The sequence below is a fragment of the Phoenix dactylifera genome, chromosome 16 (genome assembly GCF_009389715.1).
Source record: "Phoenix dactylifera cultivar Barhee BC4 chromosome 16, palm_55x_up_171113_PBpolish2nd_filt_p, whole genome shotgun sequence".
Lineage (NCBI taxonomy): Eukaryota > Viridiplantae > Streptophyta > Magnoliopsida > Arecales > Arecaceae > Phoenix > Phoenix dactylifera.
This window is the reverse complement of record NC_052407.1, coordinates 3,916,194-3,937,075: the sequence shown is the minus strand read 5'-3', so window position 1 is coordinate 3,937,075 and position 20,882 is coordinate 3,916,194. Positions and strand designations below refer to the sequence as shown.

General features: G+C 39.4%; 2 protein-coding genes across 3 annotated transcripts; both read left to right on the top strand.

Annotated features, from left to right (window-relative positions):
• On the top strand, nt 1–3,728 carry LOC103705988 (sec-independent protein translocase protein TATA, chloroplastic-like). Its single transcript, XM_008789918.3, has 2 exons — nt 1–426; nt 3,270–3,728. The coding sequence occupies exons 1-2, from the start codon at nt 109–111 to the stop codon at nt 3,411–3,413; spliced, it is 462 nt and encodes a 153-aa protein (XP_008788140.1). The 5' UTR covers nt 1–108; the 3' UTR covers nt 3,414–3,728.
• A 7,593-nt stretch (nt 3,729–11,321) lies between these two features.
• LOC103705987 (transcription factor UNE12) lies at nt 11,322–20,882 on the top strand. Of its 2 annotated transcripts, none has more exons than XM_026804226.2 (7): nt 11,322–11,796; nt 11,979–12,080; nt 13,086–13,205; nt 13,581–13,646; nt 16,674–16,739; nt 18,065–18,139; nt 20,240–20,882. In XM_026804226.2, the coding sequence occupies exons 1-7, from the start codon at nt 11,524–11,526 to the stop codon at nt 20,468–20,470; spliced, it is 933 nt and encodes a 310-aa protein (XP_026660027.2). In that variant the 5' UTR covers nt 11,322–11,523; the 3' UTR covers nt 20,471–20,882. The 2 variants fall into 2 exon arrangements, with proteins under 2 accessions (XP_026660027.2, XP_008788138.2); XM_008789916.4 differs by having other exon boundaries at nt 11,326–11,793.

Sequence of the window (20,882 nt, the reverse complement as noted above, 5' to 3'; positions counted from 1 at the left end):
TGGAGATCACACTATTTTTAAATTCATATCCATTTGCTGACGAGACAGAAAAAAAAAATCTTGAAACGAGAGCGAAGCGGACTGGGAACCAGTTGGAAAGAGCGATAGATGGAGATGGCTCGTTGCTCTACGTCTCTAATGGCGTCTCGGCTCCCGGCGAGGCCCCCCTCCCTTCCCCGCGCTTCTCTTGCCGCCTCCAGCTCCGTCTTCTTTTCCAACGGGGGCAACGCCGTGGTCGGGACTAGGCTCGCCGTCGTTGCCAGGCGCCGGCGGCGTCCGTCCGGGGGCCTCGGGTGTCGTTGCCTCTTCGGCCTTGGCGTCCCCGAGCTCGTTGTCATCGCTGGTGTCGCCGCGCTGGTCTTCGGCCCCAAAAAGCTCCCTGAGATCGGCCGGAGCATCGGAAAGACCGTGAAGAGTTTCCAAGAGGTCCTGTTCCTTTTGTTTATCTCTGAATCAATTGAATGCCTTGATTCAATTTCTCGTCTGAAGAAGATTTATAGGATTATTATGCTTAGTTTCTGTTTTTTGTTATAACAATTTTATCTTTTGGGCTTTTCAATGTGTTGAGGATTTCGGGATGGAGGTCTCTAGGTCTGTATGTAGAATCTAGTGCTGAGTAATTGAGACTAGTGAAGAACTAGTAATTTATCCACTGTAATTTGGTAGAATTATGAGAACCCCTGGAAATACCTACACTTGAAGTTCCAGAGATGCTAGGGTAAGTGTAATTAATTCTCCATCCTTTTTTTACTAGTGAAGAGCTTGTTAGATAATTTTAATCAACTTTGAGTCTGCTTTTGTTAAGTTTATATTGTTCTTGTATTTTGATAGTTCTGATCTAAGTAATAATGACTTTGTTCAATGAATTTGATAAGAAAATTATGTGCCAATTTACCCGCATCTCATCCACAAATTCTTAGTGTTGCACATCAGAAACACGCAGTCGAGACCTCTCTCTTTCTAAATATATTTCCGCACCCTATATTGCCTTATTCTGTCTTTGTTTGGAGTCTTTCCAAGTCCAGGAGAATCTTTCAAAAATCCCAATTCAGTGGCCTAGGTAGCATAATCAATATAAATGGTTAGGGCATAATGCTAACTGACGTCTAATTTTCATGGCAAACCTATGTATTGCTCAAATCTTAATGTTGCATTGGTCAAAAATGAGGTACTAATTTATAAAGTACTATAACATTGATAACCAAACATAAGAGGTTCTAAACAACGACTGATCATGATTTAATCCTTAAATTGACTATGTATAGATAGAAAAGGCTTTTCATTTAAAATAGAAAATATATAATAGTGTTACAGATATAAAACAAGCAAATAAATAGCTCCCTTTGGATTTAAGATATCGATATGAGATATTGTTGAATAAGCTTATAGTTTTTGTGTCTTATGTAGTTTAAACTTTTGAACTTTTAAATTTACAATTTCCTTAAATGATATTCACTCGGATAGTTCCAAAAGTCGATGGAGAGATGACAATAAGCTCTCCTTTAGAACTGCTTGACAATCAAAATGCTTCTGCATTGTAGTGGTGTTTCTGTGTCTTTCAAGTTAATGTTATAATTATAGACATTTGGTGACAAATCTCTGCATACTTTTATTATCAGCATCCATTTGGTTTCAGAAACATGGATAATGTGGTGGAATGTTGATGTGATAAAATCTACATGCAAGTTATATTCCTTAATAGTTTTGGGTTTTCTCTTTCTACTACTCCTGAGATGCCATTGACATGAAGATCAAGCCTAGGAGGAGGACTGAAGCCTTGATCATTTGCAGGAATTCGAGAGAGAAGATACTGAGCAATTTGTTCGTCTCCTGGATTCTCTTTGATAACTGTTAGATAGACCTGATGCAAGACACAAGGAAATAGGAAACTAAACACAAAGAAACCAAGTACCCTAACTAAGAATGAGCTGACAGAGGTTTGGCCCAAAACAATGGTAACTTCTCTGGGTTTTATGATTAGCACGCAACAACCACCTGTGAAACATCTCCATGGACTGACTTAGAATGGCCTTCCAGTCATGATTGAAAACTCCCATCGGAGTTCTCCAAAAAAGTATATAGTTATGCAATGTGTTGGCTTTTGCTTATGACATAAAATGCCAAAACTTTTAATCCAGAGCTGTGGAATCAAGAGGCTGCTTAAAAAGATTGGTAAGATTGTGAGGGTTTGTGGGGAAACTTTGCTATCAGAAAGTAAGGTGGCGTTGTGATTCATCTTGATGCTGCTGTTTTCACAGGAGTTCCCTGTATTCTGTGTTTGTTGTAGTTTTGCTGGTTTTTATTTGCTCAATATGAAAAGACTGGATTCTTTATCAAAGCAAAAGGTCCTTTCACAGAACATTCATCAATATCCTTTGTCTTTTTTCCCTGGAAAGAACCACCACTATATTATGAGCCCTCCCTTTTATTGCCCCCCATTCACAACTGACATCATTGGCTTTCCATCTTTCTTCTAGAACTTCCTTCGATTGTCCTTGTTATGTGGCGACCATTCGTTGCTTCAAAGACAAATTGGTGCCAACCTCTTCTAGGCATTAATCTCCACATTTGTTACCTTTTTTCCAAAATGCCCAAATAATCCACATGAACCATGATTATACTAAAATTTATTTGGAGCTTATACTTATGTTAGGTTCATCAAGCTTTCCATCCCACCTCTACTAGTTCAGCATCTGGCTGATTAAACTAGTTTTTTAATAGTGTACTGTCCTTCTATTGCCCTGTTGAGCTGGTACTCCTATTGCCCTGTTGGGCTAGTGCTCACTATTTTGTCGTTATCAAGACATGAGCTTCTAGTTTTGAGCTTCAAATTTCTTCTTCTCTTACCAGTTGTGATAATACTCGCAGGTCTTATTTCATTTATTTGTCTTACTTCCATTTGTTTGCTCTAGGCTTTATGTAATTGTTTCTTCTCTACATTTGCTTAAGCCCTCATTTTTTTAGTGATCCTTTCACAACAATTGCAAAACCAAGTTTTTCGCATTTCTTTGCGTTGTATGAATGTCACGACTCCTCCTGATATTGTTGTCTCGATCAACTTATCTAAATATATTTTTCCTGAGTTGATATGCAATCTATGCAGGTATTTTACTCTGTTAGAAAAAAGTTTATCTGAGTGACCTTTTTTATTTCCCTGAGAAAAGTTCTTGTATGTATGTCTGTATCATGTACTTACAAGATCTCTCAATGCATTCTTTACCCTCTTCAGTCACTACCTTGCTGACATCTATGTCTTTATTTGTATTCAGGCAGCTAAAGAGTTTGAAACTGAGTTAAAAAAGGATGGTGAAGATGCTAGTAAACCCCCGCCCCCAGCTGAGAGTCCCAAAGTTGTTAGCAGTGAGGATGAGAAAAAAGAACTTGAAGCATCAGGCACCAAAGAGAGTTCGTGAAATGGGACCATGATCCCTCTGTTTCCCAAGGTGATCTGTAGCTTCGATGTTGTATCAGCAGGTTGTATTGAGTTGACTATTTTTTTTAGATTAAATTTCCTTATGCAGCAGACATGGAGCTGTATATAAGTTACGGACCGAGTTTCTCGTAGTTACTGAGACATTATGCATGGAGGTTCCTAGTTGCATATCAAAGAATGTGGTGCCATCCTGCTGTCGCATCTGGTTCATCAGTCGGAAATTATAGTAGGATCAGACTGATTTGCAATAGAAAAATACTCGAAAATTGCTCAGGGCCTCCAAAGTTCAGCTTCATTCCTGAAGTGATGGAATAATTAAACCTGCTCATGTGATCGTGAAGTTCTGCAAGCTATTGTGACGCAGTGATGAGCAATGTCATTTGTTGCAATCAGATAGGCAATTGGATGGAACACTATATGTTAACCAATTTTAACATATAGTGTGTAGGGCTGAAAGTGGGCTCGGGCCGGCCCGAAGCCCATCGGGTCGGGCTGCCCTCGGGCCGGGCTCGGGCTGAATGATTAAGCCCATATCTATTTCGGGCCGGGCTCGGGTATTTCATTGGCCCGGCCCGAGCCCGTCCAAGCCCGAGCCCACACCCAGCCCGAATCGCGGCTAAACGCGTAAAGGCCCTAAACGGCTAAAGCCGCTAAACCCAGTTCAGTTGCCCTTGCCCACTTGCCCGACAGGCGACAACGGTGGAGGCGACGACCGACGAGGCGTGGAGCTAGGGTTTCTCCAGTCGTCGACGACAGGCGATAGCCCGAATCGAGGGATTTGCAGAGGCGGAGCCGCGAAGCGGACGAGCGGTGGAGGCGACGAGGCGTGGAGCTAGGGTTTCTCCGGTCGTGTCGTCGTCGACCATCCAAGCTCGGCGAAGTGGTGAAGAGGAGTTCCGACCACCCTATCGTCGGCGAAGCTAGGTTTTGAGGTACGATTACGAATGATATTCTTCGTTCTGGTTGGGATTTGCAGAGGCGCAGAGCAGACGAGCGGCGGAGGCGTGGAGCTAGGGTTTCTCTGCTTCTTGTTGGCTCGTCATCGGTCGCCAGCCGTCGTCGATGACCTTCCAAGCTCGGCGAAGTGGTGAAACCCTAGATCTGAGGGCTCTTCGACCGTACTCGACCGTTCTCAGTTCTCACCCCCATCGTGATCTGAGGGCTTTCACCCCCATCGTGATTTGAGGGCTTTCACCCCCCTCTGGTATCTATGTGATCTCTGCTTTGCTTCCATCAAAAAAATTATGCTTTGCTTTCTGCCCGAAGATGTATGTGTCTTTTTTTTTTGGCTTGTTTAGCAGCTGCAAATTAAGAGATTGGTTGGCTTGTCTTTGTACCCATGCAGGACATGCCTTCAGTTATATGCATGATGATCCTTTTCAAGCTAAAATAGTAGTTGATGTCTTGAAACTGGCTAAAATGACTTAATACCATCTCCAGTAGCAATATATAATCAACAGTGTGTCAATTCACCCCAAAAACCACACCCTTGTGCCCCCTTGTTTTTCAATATGCAATCCCCAAATTCCCTGATACTGTCTTGATCTTGAAGATATGCACAATGGGGCTGGCCCAAAGGAAATTCCCCAATCGGGCTGGCCCAAATGGGCTCGGGCTGGGCTCGGGCCTCGTTCCTGTAAAATTGTTCGGGCCTCGGGCCAGGCTTGGGTAGGGGTGTGGCCCGGCCCGGCCCGGCCCACTTCCAGCCCTAATAGTGTGTTCACAGAGCTGCATATAAGGGTCGACATTTACCTCTTTTGAGTTTCTGCTATCTATGCTATCATATAAAGGGAACCGAAGAACATTTACCTTGCTCTTCAACACTGGACAGTGTACTCTCTCTTCCTCTTCGGCTCATATTCCTTGACCTTATCTCTTCTTGAAGTTTTCAATTATTCAATGTCGAAAATATCTTTTTAATCACTAATGTCAGATAGATCTGAGCAAATTGTGCATTCATCAATTCCTGAATGCTCACCCTGCACTGGAGCAGTACATGCATCAAATGTGATGGCTTCCCATTCATGATTTGGGGGAAGTAGAGCCAGTTCTTAGAAGCTTTCTATACTATTTTTGAGTACACAAAAAAACATGGATGGCCGAGGTGAATCTTACATGTGATAAAAGAATTTTCTTTTCTAGCTTCACTTACACAAGAAGAAACATATATGGCCAGGTTGAATCTTACATATCTAACAAAAGATTTCTTTTTCAGCAGTCATAAGATCTGATAGCTATGCTCCTGCTTCTGGCCAACGTGCTTGCACTTTTCTCACTATTGAGAAGAAAAGGGAACCGAGGATGTTTTAAAATAAAAAACATAGAAAACTTGTCTTAAATACTAGCCTCCTACAGGGACTTGAGCAGGAGAATGCATGTGTTCTTACTAGTGCCGTTACGCGGCGTGCCGAGACTAACTCAAAAACTTGGTTCTGCATTCTTATATTTAAGCCCCTAACTAACATTTAATGTCAAATTTCCACTGGGTCTTATTGTTATAGGATAACACTTGATGCTAAATTTGAACTTGTCTTTAAAAATAACCATCTTCAGGGACTTGAACAGGAGAATGCATATACTTCTAGGACCGTCATTCTTATATTTAAGCCCCTAATTATCTTTAATATTAATTCCTACGACGTCTCGTAGTTATATGATAATACTTATAATAAATTTGAACTAGTCCCGGCAAGCAGCATGCCGAGACTACTCAAAACTTTGCATTACATTCTTAAGCACAAAGCTCTATCAAATTTAAAATATTAATACTAGAGGTAAGTGGCTATAGCATCTCTCTCTCTCTTTCTCTCAACAAAGATGCTATTGGCTCCCAATGGATGCCACTGGAATAGGTTCGATCCATGACTTCCCTCTTAACACGTTTGGAGATTTCAATTCAAATATTTGTTCCTGAAGAAATTTCTCATGATTATAAGGTTTTATCCTGCTTCTTATTCCAGTGATCTGAACCTTAACTCGAGTACTTGAGGGGGATCTTTTAGGCATTTTAACGTGTCCTGGATTTTGTGATGAAGGTCTGTACGCAGAATCAAGTGCTCGATAACTAAGAGCAGTGAAATGTAGTATTCTATCCACAATGATCTGCTAGAGATGTATAAACTCCTGAGAAATCACTATACAAGGCAATTATGAGTTAAACAAATGTGATCAAGTTTAAGAGTTGAGATTATCTTCTCTAGGGATAAGCTTGTTCAGATATTTTGATAGTATGAGTGTGACATCTCTGCTCAATGGATCGCTTACCTTCCTTAGAAACTCCAATATAGTTTTGTTGCATTGGGCTATAAGTTTTTCATATTTTGTGGGGGGTTTTTTTCCTCTAGCAGCCTAGGTTGTCTTTAATTTAAAGTCTACTAAGGTAATATATGAACCTAAAGAACAAGTTTTATTAATCAATCCAGGGTTGATGATATGAATCATGCTTTGCCAATGGTTGTAATCCAAGTCCAAGACCTCAAAAATTTATTTCTCCAAGTCATTCACCTCCACCTCCTCATTCCAGACCCATCAACTTGCAACCAAGATCCATTCTAGATTAGCTGTCGCTGTCCTGCATAATACTCGATCAAACTATCTCTAAACAAACTTATTAATTTGTGTCACCCATAACCTTTCACTTGATTCTCATCATCTCCTAGTTCACCATGTATACAACTGAACAGCCTCATTCAGCTAAAGATTTATTTCGCGTAAGGGTTTTTGGGTTTATGGGTTTTCTGGTTGTCTAGAGTTCCATTCTATGGCTAGTAGGAATATTACAAACATAATTATTAGAAATGAATACAAGCATAAATGATGTGCCTTCATTGAACTTGGGCTTGTTTATATGGAACCTACTTCACCATTCGCTCATATGTTAGGATAAAAAAAATTTCTCACTAACTTCTTCCAAATTATCTTTGGCCCAACAGCTTGCATTCAAGATTCGCTCCCTATTCTTGGCATTTCCAATCTGTATGAGACTTCTTGTATTCTGAAAATATTTGTATGTTTAAGTGGTATTTGAATATTGTTTTCCATTATAGAGGCACGTCTCCACTTCATCAATTCCTATATTCTGAATATCTTAGATCAAAGATCACAAGCCTTATCACCAGAATTCACAACTCACTCCCGACTAATTAGAGGTGCCTCCGTCCAAGCTTGATAGTATTGAATGCTCCTTCCATACAATCCTGATGCACTCATTCTTGTCCATCTTTGCATCCCTCTGTATAACAGATCCAAGCTAACAAAAGTGATCTATTTTGGAGTTTCTTGTCCTTACTCATATTGTACCTCCTCCACTGCTTTATTCCTTGTTAGAGTTGTTCTGATGTTGCAATCTTTCTCTATCTCACCATCTTTTTATCGGACAGAAGCAATTCAGATCTAGATTTTTCTAAAATCTACAAGTTAAAGGACTTATTTATGTTTAGGTAGGGCTTCCTTCACTTTCTTTTTTATTCATAATCTTTACTTCGTTTTGTAATTCAGTTCTTTAAAGGGTCCATCAACCATTTGCGATTGAAAAGTATGGAGTTAACCTTTCATGAGAAGACAGTGGAAGATCAGACCTTATCTATAGCTCGATCAGAAACTTTATAGGACAAGACAACTTTTCATGAATACTACTGCTAAGAACAATCCTTAGTAATCATTGATATTCTTTACCCCACCAGCCCCCCTATTCCCCTGCTCACAGAGCCTCATGTTATATTGTTGGCTTTCCAGCAGTCTCCTAGATTTGCTCCATCTCTCCTTGGAATGTAATTTGCATGTTACTCCAAATGCAAAGCCAAATGGACTTCTGCAGGCAGCTGAAGCCAATTACTCTACACAAACCATAGTTTTATCAAAATTCAATTGGTGCTTTTGTCAGATCTATCAAGTTTTCTGCTTCATCTCAAGCAGTTTATCACCCACAGTGGAATCCTTCTTCCTTTTCTGACTATCTGAAGCTATCTGCGAACATATAACAATTCATTCCATGCAAGCCATGCCATCTTTATTGTTATCGATCTCAGGTTTCAATACCACAGATTCCATAAACAAAGAATGGTGTTTAACCTGCCGGCCGCAAGTTACAAAATGTCTTATTAAAAATCTTGGCTGTCTGAAACCTGCTTCTGATATAGTTTTGTATGTCCCAACTTCCAACTGAAATCAAAACTGGTCGTGAAAACTTCAGGCATACAATTTTCAACTACTGTTCTTCAATCTTCAAAGGATACAATCCTATTGCTGGACTTGAGAGACTGAAAAGCAAGTATTTGATTTCCGCGAGAAATATAATTCGAGAGATGACCGAGGGAAGTTATTTTCTCTTATTGAAGAGGAGTACTTGATGGATGTGAAAGACCTGAAGTTGTGTCAATAGCTAGAGTTTCTTTGGGAATAGGAATCCGATTCCATGTTTCCATTTCCTCTTTCAAATAGGCTCTTGGATGAAAATATATATAACTAATATTGATACTAACTTGTGGAGTAGCTGTTTGTGAAAGTTAACAAGAAGGAAATATAGCGTTGAATGGCTGGTCCATTCTAGCTCTCAAGAGTTGCTCAGGCTGGAGAAAAATCACAGGAATGGAAAGCTCTCCTTAATCACAGCACGAGCCACGTATTTTTAGAGCAATGGAGGACTCTTCTCTATCTACTAGAGAGATTTGAAGAAAGAAAGGAATGTTTTAACTGTTTTGAATGATTTTGTGTGGTTAATCAACCATCCAAAACTCTTCCCTCCTATATCTCTTTTAAACTGAGGTTCACCATAATATAATTCACAGTATAGATGCGGGAGCCGTTTATCCTTCTCATTTTTCATTTTCCTTGAACAAACACATGGAATGATGCATTGGGAATTAAAGAAAGTTAGATGCAATTTACCCCGGGTAGAGCCATTGCCCTCAAGTGTTTACTTTGTAATGGTAGTAGAGATTGATCTTGATATGCACAATGTATATGAGAGGAAATGTGAATGACTAGAACTTGGGGTTGATTGAAAGCATCTTACAACTTTCATCAGTTGGTAAATCTAAACTAACTTTTGTATGGTACTCCTCTTTTCTCTCTCCTCTTAAAAGTAAAAAGGAGAGTATATATATAGTTACTAAAGCTACTACAGTTACGTGAGTTGGGAGGACACGCCTTCTCTTTTTTTCCATTCCTTTTCTCACGATCTGTTGGATTATGCACAATGGACTTCCCTATTTCCTTTGTTGCACTGCTTAAGTGTGCTTTTTTACCTTTTTTTGATGGATACATAATCTCTCTTTCTCTTTGACTAACATAAGACTTCAATAGAATTCTTTCTTTGAGCATTTAATATACATCTAATAAAAGTTACGTACGAGGAAGATATTAGTGCTTGGCACTCACAATCCACATGGTTAGTCAAAAGAAAAAAAGAAAAAAAAGCACTTGATGGTTGCCTCAATCCCATTACTTTGAAGTGTTTAAGGTAAACATGCTATCCATTTCAATCACTCTGCTCTCTTTCATAGCCATCTATAAGAGAGTGAGTATTGGAAGATATCAAAATGCGGAGAAATTTTGTTAAGAGTAAGATTCTATTTTTATGCATGACAAACTCCAAATCCATATATGAAGGAAGATAATTATTGCATGGATTAACTATAGCCTCACTTGCATCAACTCTCTCATGCATGAATCTCAGACTCACTTGCACATATTGTGTTACTCTAGTCTCATTCTCCTGCACGATTAACTACATATATTAATTTAATAAAATTTAGAATGATATATGATAATATATGCAGCAAGTAAATTTTGCTGTCTATGAAAAGTGCCCAGCTTTTTTTTATGCATAGAACAAATACCCAAAAAAAAAAAACTTTGCAAAAGGAATATTCTCTCAAACATGGCTGAGCACCTCCCTTCTTATTTTTCCAAATTTTCCCCCTTCATCTAACGTCTAGATTAAGCAATTATTTATTTTTTATTATTATTTTTTTTAGTACACCGGCTCCTCACACAAAACGAATATGAGTACCGCTAACAAAATCAAAAAAAAGAAGCTGTCTGAACAAGTTAGGAACGTCTACTTGGTTCACCCAGAGGAAACCTCCAGAGTGATACGCCACGTAGGAGGCCACCCAATTGGTGGTTGTGTTCATCTTCCGACAAACACGTGCAGCCCTGAAAACGCCATAGTCCTTGATCATCCTCCGTATGTCCTTGACTGGCGACATCCCGTCCGCCACGATGTGTCGCCCACCGATCCTTTCAATCACTGAGGCCGAGTGACCCTTCAGATAAATATACTCACATCCAGAGTGCATCCAGCGAGTGGCATTTCACTTCTAGCCACAACTCATTTGCAAATATTTTAGCATCAGTGAGTTTGGACGTCCACTTAGTTTCACCTGAGCTTTATTTTGGTTATAAATAGGTCATCCAGATTCAGGTTTATAAGCAGTAACAATCGCTCACAGAGACCCGTTTTTACTGCGGCTCCGATTATATAATATATATATTCTCTCTAAACATTCAACTTTTCTTAGTGATATATATCATAAATGCCTAGATTTTTTTCTAGCGTCATACTTTCAATTCGTGACTATAAAATATTAGAGTCTCGTACGCGCCATTGTCCCCTAAATCCAGAACTACCCGTGGTGTGGAGTGCCGTGCCTCTTATATTTTCGTTATTTTCCACATTGGTCTTGGCTACTGTAGACCGTACTGAATGGCTCATCCATCCGATTCTCCCCCAGATTCTCTACCCCATCCGAGACGCAACCCGATTAAAAAATAAATAAAAATAATAATAAATAACACTAAAAAAAAATTAAAAGTAAAAAAAAGAGAAAATCCGCCTTTTTGATTCCTTTCCTTTTTTTAACCTCTCCTCTTTCCTTATATTTCGGCTCCCTCTCCACCGCCTCTCCTTTTTATAAGCTCCCACCCCTCGTCGCCTTCTCGGCCTACCAAATCCTCTCTTTCTCCACCGACGGTTTCCTTTTCTCTTGCTCCCGAACCCTTATCCTTTCGATGCTCTTGGAGCTCTCCGGCGAGCATCTCGGCTTCGTAAGAGTTGTAGTAGCGGCCGCTTCGCGGGCTTCGGCACCATGGCGAACGCACCGCCTCCTCCGCAGGATGGCATAGGGGACGATTTTTTCGAGCAGATCTTCTCGATGCCGCCGCCGCCTTACGCGGGGGGGGACGGCGGCGGAGGCGGAGGAATCGCTGGGGGAGGCGAGGGGGGCATGCCCCCCGGGATGGTCCTCTCCCGCGAAGGTGGCTCCGGCGCCGGCGGGACGTCGGGGTTCCCTCTGGGGCTCAGCTTGGAGAGGGGCTCCGGCAGCGGCAAAAGGCTTCGGGAGGAATCGGAGGCCAAGGTGGTGAGCTGATCCTTTTTGTTTTTCATTGGTTTACCATTTTACCCCTTACCTTTCTTCTCAATGGCGCGTGTCGAGGTCTGAGGACGCCTTCCCCGGGAAATATGAGGATGACCTTGTCTTTTTTGGTGGTTGTTGAGGGTATTTTGGACTTTGGAGCTCACTGGCTATTTGCTGTCGGGCAGGAGAGGGATCCGGTGCAGTTAACGGGACTGTTTCCTCCGGGGTTTGGTCACCTTCAGTCTCATCAAATCCGGCCGAATCCTCCCGCTCCTACTCCTCCTCAGGTCCGTTACCTTCTTGAAAAACGCGGCGGCTATCACTTTTGTGTTCTTCTTCTTATCTTAGTTGACATTTAGAATTATTGGACGTCTCGGCACCTGGGAGTGAAGAGATTCCCTTGCTCAAATTGCAGTTTTAGTCGCTAATTAGTGCAGCAGAAGTAGTTGTGGGATTGCTTTGTCGTTCCAGTATTGTTTGGAGTTGCATGGTTTTTTCAGAATGGAGAATTTTTTTATATTTTAATGTTTTTCTGATTTCTCTTGCCTAAGTAGGCATGATACAATCATAAAACTCCACAAGTTTGTGTTTTTCACAAAGTTCTTATTTTTGAATTTTGTTTTGGTGCTGGTGACTTTGACTCTGGTGCTAGGGATTAAACTCGATGCAGAACTCAATGGGCTGACAATAGTGTCGAATTTGAGTTTACAAACCACAGTCAATTCTGCGGCATAAGAAAGAAAACATTTGGGCCTTGCAGTGTCTTACAACCTTTTGAAAGGCAAAGGATGTGGTAACGTAAACAGTTTGTAGACTGTATTGTGTAAGGGTAGGCTTTGGCGCAATGGCAAGGTTTCTCAATTGTGACCAGGGTGTCACAGGTTCAAAACATAGAAATAGCCTCCTTGCACGAGGGGAGAAAGGCTGCGTGCATCCGACCCTTCCCAAACCTTGCAATAGCAGGAGCCTTGTGCATCGGGCTGTCCTTTTTCTATTATTTTATGTTGTGTTTAATTGGTTAACATCATAAGAAATTATGTGGATGAATTTCCTATTTGGAAAGTCTTAATGGAATTCTCAGGACTATTTTCTTCGATATCACTTCTATAGGAAGAAAGGAAGCGCATTTTTAACACTCACCTGACTTGCAGAGTGCAGCATATTTGCTTGTATCTTTTATCATCTACTACATGCCAACGGAGGCTCATGTGTTTCTTCCATTCTGATGTTATTGGAGGGTTTATGTATATTGGATATTAATTTTCTTGACTTCTATCATTTGTCCTGTGTAGACTTTTCATGGGCAAGCGAAGCAAGGAGGGGTTGCTGCAGGGTCACAACCACCAGCCCCCCGACCAAAGGTGCGGGCACGGCGGGGTCAAGCCACTGATCCTCATAGTATTGCCGAGAGGGTAATGCCACATGATATATTTCCATTACAGTTTTTGCAGCTTGGTGCCTAATTGTCTGACAAGTGCTATCAAGATTGCTGTGCATGTCAAGGAAAAAGATTTGCTTTTTGAGGATCTGTCACATGTCAATTACATTAATTACAAACACTTTATTAGTCTTATTAGCACATATTTATCGTTCCTTCATATGCTTCATTTGAGTCTTATTAGCTGTTTTCTGATATTTCCTGAAAAGGATCTTAAGATGATCAATAAGTGTGTTGCTTTATCCAAGTTACAGTGCTTGCTTTACAGACCAAATCCTAATTCTGCAGTGATCCTAACTTATGGGACGGCAGCATTTCTAACATCTTCCTTTCTTTTCCACGAGTGCAGTTACGTAGAGAAAGAATAGCAGAAAGGATGAGGGCTCTGCAGGAGTTGGTCCCAAGCACCAATAAGGTCAGCGTATGAGTTATGTTGCAAATCAAAGTGTACAGATCTATGCATATGAACCGATCGAAAATTTATAATCTGAACATTTGATTATTTTCTTTTGAGTATATTTGAACATGTGTCTTAAGAATTTCATGTTCTTAACCGTTTTTCTAATGTCTTAGTTAGGGTTAACCCCATAACTTTAGGCTACATTTAGTCTGAAGGAATAACTCAGCTTTAGGCTTGTATCCAGGATGAGTTGAACTTCTAAAGCTTTTGAAGAAAATTCATCTTACAGACTAGAGACAGGCATTACTCTACATTCTTTTGCTATGCATTATTTCCTGTTATTGTCTTGGGTGCTGACATGAGCTCTCAAGAGCTATACAACATGCTTGTTCATATACATGTTTATGAGCGACAAATCAGACTACGTTTCATTTTAAAAAATTCATCTGGAATAATCTATTTATATGGGGAAAACAATCTTCAAGAATGAAAAAAAATGTTTTGCTGAGGATTATATGGAAGTATACCAAACTCATCAAATAGGAGTCAATTCGATGAAGGAATTTTTTCTGGTATTTAAGCGGAGATTTATCGTGTGAAGTTTGGTATTTAGAGGAGTTTTGATGTCTAGAACTATGAGTGACACCATCCTGATGAACTAAACCCATTTTTATTCTTTATATGGAAACAACAGATGAGGATAAATCATCTTTCTATTTGGTCTGTAAGATGCAGGAAGGGAGATCCAGTTGACTAGAGATTTCACCAAAATGAAGTTGGCCTTACACTAATTTGATTGGAGTCTATTTAGAGGTTGAATTTAGTGTTGGCACATTCATTATTTGCTAATAATTTTGAAAGCAACAAAGTTCTTAAAGGAGGATAATTTGCACATTGATAGAAGATTCGATGCAGCATGGACCATGTATGAAGATAAATAAAACTCATGATGTAGAGGAAGAAATAATGAAGAAATAAAGAGGGTATGTGGGACCCACCACAATAAAATCAGCACTTTTTCACAACTTCGTGATACACATTCTTATGTTAGCTTACATGCATCTCTAATTTGAATGCAGATCATTAGATTAAAGCCCCAACAGGTCACATGCTTAACAAGAAAATGTCCAAAAATCAGATTAAATTCATGTTCAAACTATATATGAAGCTTGTGATGAATATCTTTGACCCCTAGGGTATTGCAATTTTGCTCTGGTGCATGAGATAGCACCTACAGATCTCAATAAAATTCCAATGTGTGCGCGCACAAGCAGTATTGTATGCCTTGTTGAAGCTTGCTGGTTCTCTGAGATTGCAACTGCAGCTGGCCTTTCCATTTGATTGACCCTCGGGTTTTTTCTTCCGTCAGGTGATCATCGTTTGACAAATAGTTCCAAAAGAAACCTTTTTTTGAGGTTCTTGGTAGGTCTTTTTATTTTCTGACTCCAAGTTAATTCAAGCTATGTTTCATTCCTGGAGCATTAGAATTAAGTCTATGCTCAAAGAAATATGATATTTTTCATGTAGGGCAGTGTCATTCCCGTCCTTTTTAGATGCATATTGTTGTCTCATCTTACTTGATGTATTAGCTCTCTTTTTTTTTCTTTTTCCTCTCTTGGAGAAAAGGAAGGGGGTTACTCCCCACCCATCCAGCTGGCTATAGGTGGGATACAAACCTAGATTATTAGCTACTGCTGCCCAATGACATTACTAACTGTACTAGTTGGCACCCACCTTATTTTATTAGCTTTCAACTAGTTAGTTTCATCATTCGACAAATTTTTCTTTTTCTTTTTTATTTGCTATATCCAAATTTCCATAAACCATTGAGAAAGTTCAGCATTAATGTTACTCAGCCTGACAAGTTGTTGTATCTGTTTGCTGGAAATTGTTAGATGCTAGACTATAAAAGTATGAGAGATCAACAAGTTTCTTTTTATTTCATTATGGGTCCTTTGTTGGGTTCTTTTTTCTGTTGAGGTGTATGTATACCTTTTGGGTAATGGATCCATTCAAATTGGATAGAGCTTACTATTTCGGTTGGCATGGAACTTATAAGAAAGGAACAATAACATTCTATTTATATATATTGTTTTGTTCTTGTGCATTGCCAATAGTGGTGAGCTCACAGAAGATAAAGGCTTCTTCATGAAGTCTTATTTCTAGTTGATTTGGAGCACAAGAAACTGAATTGGACTAGCATCTTCATAGTTGTGTGTGATCAAGTGCACATGCATAATTGTTGACATCAGCATGATACTGCTGTAAATGTTCGCTGTTATAATCTCCCAAGGGTTTCTACTGCTGTGAGATTTTGCTGGTACCATCTGCACACCAGTTGTTGGTAGGAACGTACCAAGGTTCCGGATATCTTCTTTTTTCTATATACTGGACACCAACCATGTTTTAATTGGTCAAATTACATGTTCTGCATTCCCCTATTTCCATCATTTGTGGTTATCCCTGTTTGTGATTCTGCACTCCTGCTCAGCAGGCATGGATGTTAGGAAAAGTATGACCTATGATAAAAGGAACAAAAAAAAAATGCTACAAGAACTTTTGATAACAATTTTGTTTTGAAAATTTTCCTAAAACAGTCTCCATGTACTGCATTGCCTCTAGATGCTGATTATTTTGACCTCGATCTACTAGGTTCTCTGACATTTGTCTTCATCTTGGTTCCTCGCTTCCTATGTATTAGAGATGGTCCCATCTATTGTGTGTGTAGTAAAGAGAGACTTCATTGATCATAGAAAACTATATACTACTTGGTAACAGAGTGGAAAAAAGTTGAGCACTTTTACCTCGTGATCTAAGCCTTGTTAAATATGGAATCATAGAGTCTTGAGCTATTTAAGGTTTTCTTAAATGAGATCTTCATTTCATTATTATGTCTGGGAAAAAAAGGAATTATTCTATTTAGAGTTGATTTGTGTTACTGTCTCCTTTTCTTCAAGAAAAAAAGATTAGCTTCTTTGACAGTGACTTAGAGAGCTCTTGTTTTCATAACTCCATGTTTATAGCCTGTGTATACCTGTGCAGACAGACAGAGCAGCCATGCTTGATGAGATCTTAGATTATGTGAAGTTTTTGAGGCTCCAAGTGAAGGTAAGCTATTTCTATTTTCCATTTAATGAGCATTATTGTTGCTTTTTTTCAAGGCAACATCATACTACTTTCAAAAAGGAGTACTATACATTTACTAATTTATTTTTCAATTATTGTGCTGGTTACAACTTTTTTTTTTGGGGAAAAAACCCTTGTTGCGGAGATACTTTAAACAATCACATTTTATTACTTCTATTATGACAACAAATTTTGATCCAGTCTCCCTATGTACTTGTTTTAGAATGCCTTTGTACTTATATCTGTTAGCATCGATTGTAACCCCTCACATAGGATTGTATTTTCCATTGAGATGCTAGTTCTCTCAAAGGACTGTAAACAGGAGGTCTATTTATGCCCACTCCGCTTGCTTAATAGTTGGCCCTACTCAGTGGCAGATCGAGGACTGCATAACGTGGTTATGATGTTTGAAGCAGTATGTCTGAGTTCATAGACTATACTAGCTAAGCTCTATGGACCTTCTACTTCATTCAGGCCAGCTGGAACTGATTTTAGCAAATTATTGTTACCCTATGGTTTCATTCCAGACGAGAACTAACTATTTAAACAAATTATTGTTACACCATATGTTCATTTCAGGCAGGAATTAACTATTTCAACACTGTACCTGCCTTGTATTGATGCCCTCGTGAACTGTCAAGAACCACACAAGTCTGGCATAATTGTCATGTTGCTGGAACATGATATACTAATTTTATAATTGTCGGTAGCATGACATTGTGGGAAGCCGATCACTTCAAACTGTCACCAGCTTTACATGAAAGTTGCATGATATGGCTTTCAAATGTCAGCATATCATATCCATACTAATTCAACTAATAGCATCAGCGCACAACTTAAATGCAGCTAAAATGACATAAATTTTATCAAGCAGTATCGTTTCAAATTGAAGCAGGAATGTGGGATTCATATTAGGTTTGAACATATATCTCCTGCAGTCCATCTGCAGCAACTAGGATTTTAGTGAAATTTTTGGAAAAAGTACCAAAGTCAGGTGACAGGTGGCATAACCTAGAATGCGTAATCCTCTCTGAGGTATATCAACCTGGAGAACTGCTCTCGATCCAGCAAGCTGCACAATCGGTTCCTTCATTTTACAAGATTGTTGTTTTGTTACTCTATATTTCAAATAGGGTCATATAAGTTGCACAAGAACATTGCTCTTGTCAAGTGCTGGAACTGATGATAATCTCCTGTCTAATGTGCTATTTTTTTAAAACTATTACTTTGTACATATGCTTCATTGATTTCTTATTACCTTCTCTTAAACGCACATTTTCAAATAATGTTCTTCTACTAAATGACAGGTTTTAAGCATGAGTAGGCTGGGCGGCGCTGGTGCTGTGGCACAGCTGGTAGCTGATATCCCACTACCGGTTGAGGTAATACATTACAAAGGAGAGAGTGCCATTTTTAGCATGTTGCATGAATATCCAATATTTTTCAAACTACTATACACATGTAATCTTTCCTTGTCGATGGGATAAGGCTTGTCAATACTATACACATTATCTGCAAGTTTTTTTTTTCTTAATTTTTTGTTGTGTCGTATGCTGAAGAATGTAGGTTTGGAATTCTGTAGTTTTAGATTAATGAATTGTATTTGATGTTTGCTTGCTACATACGTATTTTGGTGTATATATTTTAGCTAATATTAATACATGGTGCAGAAGGGTTCTTGGAAGTGCATTACTTAACCAATATTTATTATATGAGCATTTTCATGTTTACATTTGTGCTTGGGTGCCAAAAAAAAAAAACCATTCATTTTTGTTCAGATTCATGTGCATGATCGTTGTTAATTCTACAACAGTGATAATAAAGTCTATAACCAAGCAATCATTTCCATTATTTGGGTTTGGCTATACTAGTCATTTACCATAAATTCTTGTTACATGATCTATAATTTTAATCCCTTCTTTTTTCCTCCAAACTTCTTCATCATAATTTTTGTCCATGTTGTCCCACTACTATTACATTTTCCCTCACAAATTTAAGCTTTTCAACTTGTGGTAGTGTTTGTTGCACAAGATGATAAGACCAATCTCAATCACTTCTCCCTTGCTTTATCTGCAATAGATGCAACTACTGTGCTCACTCTCACTTGGTGCAATTTCTATGCTTCCTCTAACACCAATCTTTAACCCTAGTTTTCCTTGTAGTGCCACATATTCAGTGCAGCGTTCTCAACAGCATGGTCCTCAGCTTATGTGCTTGGAATCTCTTCAATTGCAAATTCTCCAATACAAATAAAGAGTGATCGCTGTTATTGTCTATTTAAATCCACTTATGCCTCCAATGCATTGAGTTTCCCCTTCACTCTCAAAGTTATATAGCGATTGCCCAACATTGTCACCTCCCTTCTCATAATTACTGCTCCACCATTCCTTTTATCTTATTCTTGTTATATATGTCTTCAATGACCTCTTCATTATGATTGATCCAAGAGAGTGGAGATTTAAACATGGATATCTCTTCTATCAAGGACTCTGACCTCATTTTCTGTTGCATATCAGCTAGAATTATGTTTCATATTCTTGACATTGTTTTTCTAATTTCAAATGCCTAAAACTTTTAATGATAATGCCAATTTAGGATCCAAGCCTATTCCTGTCTTACAAGCTCAGTTATCTTTCTATCTAGTTCAAACAATTGACATTGATCCATCATCGGCATTCTAGATATAACTATAGTATATTGATTCAGTTTCATGGAATGAAGTATGAAAGACCTGCCAGAAGACTTCATTTTCTGTGCTGTTTATCTTCATGGAATCAGGGTGTTACTGGTTCAACGTTTCTTTAGACATGGACTGGGTCTAGACAGGGAAAAAGCTATGCTCAATACAAGGAATCACCTTCATCTTCAAGGCACAATCAGAAATCGAACTACAGGCTAAATCGTGATTTCTCTGACTTTTGCTTCAATGCGTACCAAATTACCTCCTAACTTTTTCTCTTTTTTTTCTCAGTTAACACTTTATTGCAGTTTTCTTTTCTTATCTCTAGATTTTTCCTTCTGTTGCTTAGGTAAGTAGTTTTCATGGTTAACTTTTATGACATATATCCAGTTAGGTTTTGAGGGGTGGTTGTCTTTTCTTCATCTTCGGTTTCATCGCACGCTCCCATGTCGTTATAATGGCTCATTAAGTTATTCTGTGATAGTTGGTGATGTTTTGGACACCACTTGTGTTCTTATCAGTGAGTACCAAACAATTCCCTATCATGTGACACTTTCCTTTTCCTTTTTAATGGTCTAACTGTATAGATTAGTTGGCCAGTTGCTTATTATATTCTGCTCCGCGAACACATTCAAAATACATGTTATGCCTCACGGTGGTTTCGCTCTTTGTTTACAGTGACATTATCTTGTCTATGATTGCGCCTGGGTATGTTAACATTACTGTTTCTCGTGCCTGTGCACTCCCGCAATATGATAAAATGTATCTTAGACCTGATAGTTCTTTATTCGATCCTCATCAGGGGGAGGCAAGCGAGAGTGGGAGGAAGCAGCAGGTGTGGGAGAAGTGGTCAACAGATGGCACAGAACGGCAAGTAGCGAAGCTCATGGAAGAAGACATTGGAGCAGCAATGCAATTCCTCCAATCCAAAGCCCTGTGCATGATGCCAATCTCCCTTGCCATGGCTATCTATGACACGCATAGCCAGCCTGAAGGCCACACAGTAAAGCCTGAACCCAACACCTCTTCATAGACCAAGACCATCGTCCATAGAACCCATGGACGGCTACTGCATTTTGGCTCCATACATGTGTATGAAACTTGCACGGTCCAATCCTCCAATAGTACTTCTGATAGAACCTGAGAAGCATCTCCGTAGCTGCACGAGTACCAGATGTCACATACTCATTTACCCTTTTTCCTTTCTTTTTTAGTGTGTGTCAAAGGAGCTGTAATTGAAAGGCTATGGTAAGGCAAAGAGTCTACCAGTGTCTCCATATCTTTTGACATTTTTGAGTGGGAGGAAGACGTTGCCAATGGTCATGCCTGCTCTTATTGTCCTGTGGCGGCTGTAGTGCACTAACCATACACTTTGTGGTGGGGACTTCTTTTTTGTAGTGCGTTCAGGGACTAATCAAAAAGGTGTGGATGGTTTTTTATATTTA

Coding starts and splice junctions, on each gene's coding strand:
- LOC103705988 (XM_008789918.3), top strand. CDS start 109: ATGGAGATGGCTCGTTGCTCTACGTCTCTAATGGCGTCTCGGCTCCCG. Junction 427..3,269: donor CCGTGAAGAGTTTCCAAGAG/GTCCTGTTCCTT, acceptor ATTTGTATTCAG/GCAGCTAAAGAGTTTGAAAC.
- LOC103705987 (XM_026804226.2), top strand. CDS start 11,524: ATGGCGAACGCACCGCCTCCTCCGCAGGATGGCATAGGGGACGATTTT. Junction 13,206..13,580: donor CTCATAGTATTGCCGAGAGG/GTAATGCCACAT, acceptor CCACGAGTGCAG/TTACGTAGAGAAAGAATAGC. Junction 13,647..16,673: donor TGGTCCCAAGCACCAATAAG/GTCAGCGTATGA, acceptor ATACCTGTGCAG/ACAGACAGAGCAGCCATGCT.